General features: G+C 43.1%; 1 protein-coding gene across 2 annotated transcripts in view; it reads left to right on the top strand.

Annotated features, from left to right (window-relative positions):
- The first annotated feature begins 6,865 nt into the window (after window positions 1-6,865).
- MEMO1 (mediator of cell motility 1) overlaps window positions 6,866-10,362 on the top strand; it is a 113,222-nt gene continuing 109,725 nt past the window's right edge. The window contains exons 1-2 of one of the 2 annotated variants that reach the window (XM_032881837.1): window positions 6,866-6,965; window positions 7,655-7,732. In XM_032881837.1, coding sequence (XP_032737728.1) covers window positions 7,672-7,732 — 61 coding nt within the window. In that variant the 5' untranslated portion in view covers window positions 6,866-6,965; window positions 7,655-7,671. Of the gene's footprint in view, window positions 6,966-7,559; window positions 7,733-10,362 lie in introns of those variants that run through there. The other variant, XM_032881838.1, reaches the window with a different exon arrangement.

The raw sequence follows: 10,362 nt of genomic DNA, 5'->3' as shown, positions 1-10,362 counted from the left end.
GTCCTTTTTTGGGGGTCTGCCTACTTTGTCCTGTATGAAAAAACTAAGATAATTCATTAGCTCTGGAAAAAGAAAACTGAAGAAAGCCAGGCAGGAAGAATATTAAGGGAAGTAGTTCTCAGCGCAGAATGTCTTTGCCTTCTCACTCCAGAGCACATTTGGCTGCGTCTAGACACATTTTGGTTGTCACTGCTCAAGTAAGGTGGAGTTCTACTGGCATCTAGTGGGTAATGGCCAGGAATGCTGCTAAATATTTCACAATACACAGGCCAGCCTGCACGCCCCTCCCATCCACAAGAATTATCCAGTTCAAAATATCAGTTCATGCTAAGGTTGAGATAGCCTGCCTTGGGAGCACCCGGCTGGCTCGGTTGGTAGCAGGCAACTCTTGATCTTAGGATGATGAGTTCAAGCCCCACCCTGGGCATAGAGTTTACTTAAAAGAAAAAGAAACCCTGCTTTGGAAGCACATTAAAGATGGGTGTCCATGCTAAACATGTGAAAACAAAGTTGAGGTACGAGCTATGCTAAGACATACGAGGTATGTCTTAAGTTTAATACCGGAAAAGCTTATTTCAGTAGGAGTGACACTTGGGGCGAAGTGACATGGTTTTGATTTAAACTTGCAGATGTGTATAATTTGCATAGGAAAAACCTGCGAAGATTGGGATCTCTTGCTTATGTAGTAGTTTCTGCAAATATTAATTCTATCTGATACATTTTGGTTATTTGGCTAACTTCCTACATGAATCTGCCCAAGTCTTTTTTGTGGTATTTTAACATTTGATTAAGTACTAATTGGGTAATTTTTTATTAAAGCATCAATAGTTTTATCATCTTATGGCAGTTTGATCCGTGATTTACATCAGAGCCACTTGGGAACTTTTCATATATATTTCATATGTAAATAGCCCTGGAGAACCTGATTAAATTGTGATAGAGCCTGGCTTCTGAATTTGACAAAAACTCTTCAAGGCATTTCTGATAGAACTTCTGGTGAAGACCATTTAGAAGTAATGCAGTACTCTGCCTAGTGCTACATTACTTCTAGTGTTATATTATCTTTGAGTTGGGGCTTAAATTACTCAATCTTGAAATTGATACTTTTAAAAGTAACAGCTGAGAATAGACATATCTTTTGCTGGCAGTGCACATGCTACTTAACCAAGCCCTTATCATGTGCCAGGCACCATGCTAAATACATGAATTGTAAATCTGCAAAACCCTGTGAGGTAGGTTTAATTTTAATACCTCATTTTTAGGTGAGAAAAATGAGATTTAGTTAATTTGCTCAAGGTTATATGAGAAATAAGTTTGGGGCAGGGATTCAAACCCAGCTTAATGATACTTTCCCTTAATGCTATATTACCCTCTGCTCTAATGCTCTCAGGTGTGCTTAGAATTTTTCTTTTGGGGGAAAATCAGTATCCTCTTGTGTGTGTATAGTAGAAACCCTTATATCTAGTTGGTAAATGAAAAAGTGAGTCATGGTAGGAAATCATAAATGACACTGAACAGTTTCTTTTTTAAACTTAAACATAATAATCTATATTAACTTGTTAATATTACTTTTCCAATCTTTTCTCTGTGATTGGGTTCTCTGATTGGAATTCTGTATCATTTTTCTTCCTCAAACCACTCCTGTAGTGTATGGTCTGCACATTTAGTATCAGGGTTTTTGAGAGAAAGTACGCTTTTAGACATTTAAGCAGTAATTTATAGAATCTTATGCTTTTTTTCATGATTTTTTTCTCTGGCCTTCAGTCTTCTTACCTGCTTCTGATTTGACAGTTTTTAACTTACTCTTTCCAAAGCATTCCACCTAATTTTTGTACACCTTTTGCATTATGTGTTTTTATTTCATTGGTTTATGTAATATTTAATTAAATTATGTAATGGTAATACCTAGTGCAACTGGCCTAAGTTAGCTGGAGAACACTATTGACCTGTGTTAGTTATGCACACAAACCTGGGGAGGAGCCTGCAATCATGTGAGAATTTCCTAAAAAGTGTAGTCTATAAGCTTCAAGAGTTCAACCTTGTTTTACCATGGGAATGGAGAACATCACTTACTCCTGTGAGCTGATGAAATAGGAACCAGTTAAGCAAGTTTCTCTATACTTTGATGATGTATTTTACATGTAGCTGGCGAATGTATTATAGAAACCATTCCTACCCTTCGAACGCTTAATGGATAGGTTATTGTTTAGTAAACAAATACAGAAATAGAGTAGAAAGACCTATATGTTATAGAATGAATTATTATTATTATTATTATTATTTTTTTTTTTGACAGAGATGACAAGTAGGCAGAGAGGCAGACAGAGAGAGAAGGAAGCAGGCTCCCTGCTGAGCAGAGAGCCCGATGGGATGATGGGATGATGGGATGCGGGGCTCAATCCCAGGACCCTGAGATCAGGACCTGAGCGGAAGGCAGAGGCTTAACCCACTGAACACCCAGGTGCCCCTGTAGAGTGAATTCTTGAATTACATTGGTAGGTAGGTTAATGGGAGGACCAGTAGAGCAAGTCAGGCATAGATTCATAGAGGAAATGGAGACCTTGAATTGAAAAAAAGAAAAATGGTTTGGATAGAATGACAGCATTGTTTACTTAATTCTGATGATCCTATGGGAAGAATATTGAACCTTTGCTTAAATTTCATTTAGGAGAAGGTATAGTGGGATTTTAAGATTGATAACTTCCTGTTAGAAACATGATAGAATGGCTGTAGGGATAGTATAAAATATTATAGCCAGATACTTTTCTGGACTGGATTCCAAAAAGGCATTAACAAATTGGGAGGCCTGATACATATATCACACTGTAGAAATAAGGGACCACGTTGAAAGCTGCAAATGGCTATCACTGAGAATCTATTTATTTAAAAATCTCTACATTTAAATTAGGCTTCTGGGATATGAAATTAGTGTTTTGCATTATGTGGATCTCCATTAATTTAGGGGAGGTAAGTGAATAGTTTCAACATATTTCTTTCAAGAGTCTATCCTTGAATAAGGTAGCTTAAAAAGACGGACAGAAGTAATAATGATGGGATATATTGAGAGCATTCTAGGTCTTTTAACCTTTCACTTTTTTTGGCATTTTGGTCTTTGCTGAGTTTGACCAGTAAAAAAAAAAAGTAGAAAAGTAATATAATAGTGGAAAATGGGTCACCAGATATAAAGGGGCCAGGCAGTAATGAATATGTATTTTCTTTAAAAAAAAAAAATTCTTATCAGCTTTAAAAATAAAACCCTTGGGGTGCCTGGGTGGCTCAGTGGGTTAAAGCCTCTGCCTTTGGCTCAGGTCGTGATCCCAGGGTTCTGGGATTGAGCCCCGCATCAGGCTCTCTGGTCAGCAGGGAGCCTGCTTCCCCCCTCTCTCTTTCTGCCTGCCTCTCTGCCTACTTGTGATCTCTGTCTGTTAAATAAATAAATAAAATCTTAAAAAAAAAACACAACCCTTAAAATCTTTTAACTATTATTTCACTTCTGGGAATTTGAAATAATATTAACAATAAATATGAAAAAAGTTTTACAAAATTTATTAAAAAATTGGGAGTGAACAAATTTTTGTCTTAATAAGAATCACTAAATATGTACTTAGCTCATTGTCAGGTACATAGTTAAATGTTTGATGAATATTACTTAATAAGCTCAGCTTCTGATGGAAGGGCAAACAATGCTAGATTGGAGTACTATTTTTTTTTTTTTTAAGATTTTATTTATTTGAGAGAGAGAGAGAGAGAAAGCACAAGCAAGAGAGGCAGGGGCAGAGGGAGAGGGAGAAGCAGACTCCGACTGAGTGGGGAGCCTGACATGGCTTGATCCCAGGACCCTGAGATTTTGACCTGAGTCGCAGGCAGACGCTTAACCATCTAAGCCACCCAGGCGCCCCTAGGTTTTTTTTTTTTTTTTTTAATTGAAGTATAGTTGACATACAATGTTACATTAGTTTTAGGTTTATAACATAGTGATTCAATAACTCTGTAAGATATAAGTCAGAAGTGTAAGTTATAAGTCAGAAGTGTAGCTACCATCTGTTACCATACAATGCTATTACAATACCATCGACTGTATTCCCTATACTGTGCTTCTCATCTCTGTGACTTATTCATTCCATAACTGGAAGGTGCACCTCCCACCCCCGCCCTACTCCCCTCTGGCAACATCCAGTTTGTTCTGTGTCTGTGTTTATGGTTCTGTTTCTGCTTTTTTGTTTATTCATTCATTTTGTTTAAGTTCTACACGTAAGAGAAATCATAATAGTGTTTGTCTTTCTTAGAGTACCAGTTTTAATTGAAATCAAAATAGCATCTTTATGCTAAACTTGTCTCTCAGCCTTGATTTTTTTTCAAAACTCTTTGGTTTTATTCTAGAATATCTTCTGGGTATGGGGCTTTTAGTATTTAGTGGACTCCTCAAGCTGTCCGCCGTGGATAAGTAAATTATAAAAATGTTCAATTTACTATTGCCATTTAGATTCCAGAAATCAAGCCTAAAGATGTATTGTGTGTGTGTGTGTGTGTGTGTGTGTGTGTGTGTATGTGTGTTTAGGTACTATATGTGGCACAAAATTCCAGAGATACACAAAATTTTAAATCTTTTATCCATCCTTGCACCTCAGCCACCTAAACAAGTACTGTCACCAATTTATGTGTTTCCTCCTAGAAGTATTCTGTGTATATGCAAGTGTGTGGGAATATATTTTTAAAGTATTTATTTTTACATGAATGGTAGCATTCTTTATACATTGCTCTGCAATTTTTTTTTTTTTTTTTAGCTCTCTGTACCAGTATACAGCACCACCTTATTCTTTCTAATGGGTGGATATGTAACAAGTCTCATATTGATGGATATTGTGGTTGTGCTAGTTGTTTGCTAATACAGACTGATGCAGCAAATATAGAACATGATTTTTTAGAACATATGTTGGGTTCTAGGACTAGTGGTGCCTTATTAAAGTCTGCTTTATAAGGACTCTCTTATTGAGGAATTCCATCTTACCTTTTGCTAGGACTGTTTATGGAGTGTCAAACCCAAATCCCTGGTGGATATAATGGAAATTGTTAATAATATGGGAATTGTACATATTGCCAAACAGTTTGACTAGGAAGAATAATCCTTTGGGGAAAGAAGCCTCCAGCAGAACATTTTCATAGGGAGGAAGCTTAAATTTAAATTAGGTTACTAGTTTGGAATGTGTCCTAGGATTGTTGCTAGGAGCAGAGGATAATGATAAGAAACAAAGATCAGCTTATAAATTGTTTTCAGAATATTTTCACTTCAAGTAAAGTGAATTAAAATGATTTAAATAAAATGATTCTCACAGGAAGCCTGTGAGTCAGATATTGCTCTTTGCATTTGACAGATGAGAAGACTGAGGCTTGAAAAGGTTACATTACTAGATGCCCATGATCACAGCTGGTGAGGAACAGAGTCATGACTCAAATCTGATTTTCTAATTTGACCAGCCTGAAATATGAAGCTTTCTTAGTTCATTGTATCCAGTGTCCCTTCCACTCCTTGTTTTGGGTCATAGAAACAGAATCAGGAATTAACTTCAAGAGCTATCACTGCTTATCAATGCCATGTCAACCATATCGACCATTTTCCTTTCCTTGAATTTATGATGAAAGTTTACTAGTTTACCATGCCATCATTTACCACTGATTTTTGGTGCTCCGGGAAAAGTATGGTGGAATTACAGCTGCAACCAGCCTTTTTGTTATCTTTAAATCGGCTATTTGGCACATCCTTTTTGTCTTTTTCTGCATTACATGTTGCTCTTTTGGCAGGTTAGTTGTGAAGTGAGAAGGTTAAAAATTCAGTAAAGAAATACATATCGGTGGAGATTTAATCTAATAACTGTAGAAAAGGTGTGAAAGTCAGAAATGTTCCAGTAATTGATGAGGCTTTTAGGCCTGGGACCTCACACAAGATCCTTGGGGCTTAAAGTTGAAAAAGTGGGAGGAGGGGTAGGAACAGGACAGTAAATTAAAAATAAATATATTATGGCGCTAGGGAAACTTGAATATTAGGCAGCCAGATATTTGCTTTGAACTATACCAACGATCTGTTTAGTATGAAATTCAGATAAAACAATTTTATGGTTTTAACCCAAATCTTTCATTAAAGACATTCAAATTTCGTTTATTTTCTTCCCAATTTTGGAATGATCTACTTCATAACACTTCCTCCGAGGTCCAAGATACCCCACTTTCCTGTGATTCTTCTGTAATTTTAAAGGAATTCTTTATTCCTAACACTTATGTGAAATACTGGGATTTATAAGAGAAGGAAGGGTTGGAAATAATGTTTGTTGTATGTATACTGTGTCAGGCTCTACATTTATTAATTCTTGTAATCCTAGGGACAGCTCTCGAATATATTATCCCCTCTTCATAGATGAGAATAGCAGGCTAGCTATATCACGGTTGAATCTAATTAGGGAGTTAAGGCATGCACCTACATCCGTATAAAATGAAACAAGATAAATGTTTACAGTGTCAAAGCCAAGATTAGGTGGTAAGGGTGGCCCCGTGAAGCAAAAACTAGCATTTGCAGAGACCACAGGCACACTACCATGTGCTTGCTTCTACAAATGAACTTCCCAGCGTGGCCACAGGCTTGCATCCCTAGGATTGAGACCTTGGGGGTGTGAATCCACTGAAGATTCTTGTGTATGAGGAGGTGGGGGGAGGAGGAGACGGACTGTCCCCTTGGAAAGCCGCATCCGCGAGCCCTCGGTGCTCCTCATTTAAGGAAGTTGGCTGGGGGAGGGGGCTTGCCCTGCGTCTGCGTCCTGCCTCCCCCCCCACCCCCCGCCCGCAGCTCCCCCCCACCGCCTCAGCCGCTGCTGCAGCTAAACCCCGGAGAGCGGAGCGCGCACGTTGAGATTCCTCGGCGGGCCTGGCCGCGGCTGCTGGGCATGCTCAGTGGGCAGGACCCGTTAGAGTGGCGAGTAAGGAAGCGTTGGCTCTTCCCCGGGTCTGCCTTCCCCGGTTCAGGCCCCGGCCCTGGGCTTTTGTGTGCGCGGAGCTGCAGCCGCCGCTGCCTCCTCGCGGGGCCGCCCGACCCCAGATGCCGTCTGGCCTGTCCGGTTTCCGCCGTTAACCTCGCCGCGCGGCTGGAGGAGGAGCGGGGCGGGGCGGGGCCCGCGGGCCGGCGGCCGGGCGGGCAGGAGGGCCCTGCCCGGGGTGGGGGTGGGTGCGGGGAGTCCCGCGGGGGGTGGGGGGAGGGGGCGGGCGCGGAGTCACGGGGGTGGGGTCACCGGCGGTGGCTCGGGGAGGCCAGCTGGGAGGGGAGGGGGCCGTGGGGGCGGCTCGGCGGAACCAGCCGCGGCTGGGGAGCAGCGGCGAGTCCGGGGGCCGGGGCCGGGGCTTTCCGGGCTTCGGTGAAGCCGCCGCGGGCCCCATCTTCCGGCGGTCGCCGGAGTTTGTGGTGATTGTTGCTGCCGCCGCCACCGCCCCGGCTGCCATCTCCTCCTCCTGGGCCGCCGCCTCCTCCTCCTCTTCCTCCTCCTCCTGGGCCGGGCTGATCCCCTCCCCGCTGCCGCCTCCTCCTGGGCTGGGCCCGTGGTGTCTCGTCCCCTCGCGGAGCCGCTCCTGCCGCCGCCGCCGCCGCCTCCTCATTCATCCTCGTGCACCATAGGCGGCACAGGCACCAAGATGTCCAACCGAGTGGTCTGCCGGGAAGCCAGTCACGCCGGGAGCTGGTACACAGCCTCAGGTAGGGCCCCAGGCCGGCCGGCCCGTCTGCCCGCCGCCGCCGCCTGGCCCGGCGCCCGGCCGCCCGAGGTCGGCGGCCCGGCTGCGCGCGGCGGCGGGAGGACCGCGTGGGGAGGGAGCGGCCCGGAGGCCGGCCTCGCCGCCTCCCCCACCCGGGTGGCATCCCGCCGGGCAGCCCGGGGCCGGACGCCCTCTCGCTCACCCCGGAGTTGGGCGAGAGGGAGAGTCGCCGCCTTGGCAGCCTGCGCCCTCCCTCGGGACCGGGCTCGAGGCAAGAATGTGCTCCCGGAGCTCCCGGACCCGAGCCTACTTGTCGCCTCCTGGGGCTCCGGGGAAGCGGGCGGCCGAGCGCTGCCACCCCCGGGAGGACGGTTCGCCCGGCGCCCGAGCCCGGCTTCCCCCACCCGGAGCCGAGGGAGGGACGCGCGTTCCTGGGCTCGCGGTTGCTCCCCGCCGGCGGTGCGAGAGGCGCCCGCGACCCGGGCGCTTCTCTGGGTCTGGCCGTACGCGCCGCCGGCTCCGCTCACCCGTCTCCTGCGAGGAAGTCTTCTCCCTCTTCCGCCGGCGGTTCGGAGACCGGCAGCGTTCCCCTCACCTTTCAGGTGCTCGGCTGTCTGGAAAGGAGTGCCGGGTAGTACTTTTTCCCGTTGCCAGACGAGAGACGAGGTCTCCGCCTGCGAGATCTGGCAGAGGAGGGCCTTTTCTGGGCTGTGCAGCTCCTGTGTGTTGGGGGTAGGGTAGAAGTATTGCCAAGCAGTGGCTTGGGGTGGCCTCCCGGCTCTTTTGTCAGTGTTTTCATTGTTACTGTCATTCGCGGAAAGGGGCAGCTGGAGATGGCATCAGCACTTTGCTCAGCAGCCTCGCCAGTCTCTAGTCGCTCACCACCGAGCAGGTGCTGGAACTACCTAGCGAATTAGATTAGGGTCTGCGCGAATTTAGCCTTCTGTCGACACTGTCTGCAAACATTTCAGACGTCTTTATGTAAGAAAGCCTAGGGACTTTCCCTTTAACGAACGTCTTGTTAGGACGACTGTTTCCTGGGATTACTTTCAGGAGTCACATTTCTGGTAAGTTAACAAAGAAAGTTCCACTGTGATTCCTAATAGTGTTCAGTCGTTTGCTATTGGCTTGTCAATAACTAGAGCTAACTTTAATGTGGATCGCATCATGTTTCCTTTTGCATATAGTTGGGTTGGGTAGTGACATGGCTTGTGAGACAACAAAGATTTGGAAGAAAATCATTTCTCTGAAGTTGCTAAACGGACTCACATATACATGCACTTTACTGACTCACTGAAGATTTGCTGTTAAGTAGACACAAAAGAATCCTAATGATTGGATTTGCAAGCCTAACAGGTAGCTGTATTTTTGTACTAAGCAAGTGACATTTGGCTTCCCTTCATGATCCTAAAGTACTTCATAAACGTTTAATCAATTCCCACAGTCTGAGAATGTCAGTTAAGCTTTTCTTGTTCTACATATGGGGATGTGCCCAAGACTTGGTACTAGCCAGTGGCAGTACAGAAATTGAGAAATAGAAGAGTCCCTGGCTCCTGGGCTTGTCCTCCATTAAGTACATTATTAATATTCAATTTATCAATGCATAATTGTCTTTTCTGGGTTACAAGTCAGTAAGCTGCTTTCTTCAATGTGTTTTCAAGTCTCAGTTTTCACTTTCATGGCCATCTTTTGATTTATTTCTTTTGGTTCTGTTTTCTATATCTTTCTATAAGTGTTTTATACTTTTTAATGTAGTTTGCCTTGAAATTTGGGCAAATGATTCTGGAGGAATTTTTATAGATTCTTGAATATTCTTTGGGTAGTAAAATAAAGCATGGCTCACACTTTGGACTGAAAAGACTTCTTCAGTAATCTCAGTTATAAGAAGAATCCTTTAATCCAGCTCAAAACATTCTCTGATCATAGCTGTTTATCAGTAGTGAATGAAAATGAACTATTTTCTCTCTTCTTACTTTTTTTATGGTGTTACATTAGTTTTAGCTATAAAATATAGGGATTCAACAATTCCTAAAATGGACTATTTTCTTAAAAATTTGAAATGTAATCTTCTTTCCCTAAATTCTCAATGAAATCAATAATGTCATTTTGATAATGTGAATTGTCCTAGAGAAACTTATTGTTAAAAAATTCAAAGCATGTGGGGCATGTGTGTGTGTGTGTCTATGTGTGATTTTAAACTTAAGTAATAATAAAGGGTGAATTTAAAGCAATGTAGTTGTTAAAGCTTATTTTATATTTTAAAAATAATAAATAATAAAAATAAATGAAGTAAAAATAGTTAAGTAAACTTTGACTTGGTCTAGTAACTTATTTAACAGTATCGCATTGTGCCTATGTTGGCAACATTGACCAATGGAAAACTTTTACTTGTGTTATTATTGTTTCCCTAGTGAACTTGCTGTGAAAACTTGAGTAATAGGAGAGACAGATGTGATTGTGGATTGTCATTCTATCCTTCCTACAGCATTCAGATCATGTCCATAGAATTAAAGTATTCAGTTACTGTTATAAGTAAGGGTGAAATCACATTTGCTTCAGTTACATAGCTAGCTCAGAGGGGAAAAAAAAAAAGAGTGTGTGTGTGTGTAAGTATATGTTATGTATATATAC

This window comes from Lontra canadensis, unplaced genomic scaffold (genome assembly GCF_010015895.1).
Source record: "Lontra canadensis isolate GAN:19392208 unplaced genomic scaffold, GSC_riverotter_1.0 scaffold78, whole genome shotgun sequence".
NCBI lineage: Eukaryota > Metazoa > Chordata > Mammalia > Carnivora > Mustelidae > Lontra > Lontra canadensis.
The sequence above is the reverse complement of the archived record's forward strand: the minus strand, read 5'-3'. Positions and strand labels throughout refer to the sequence as shown.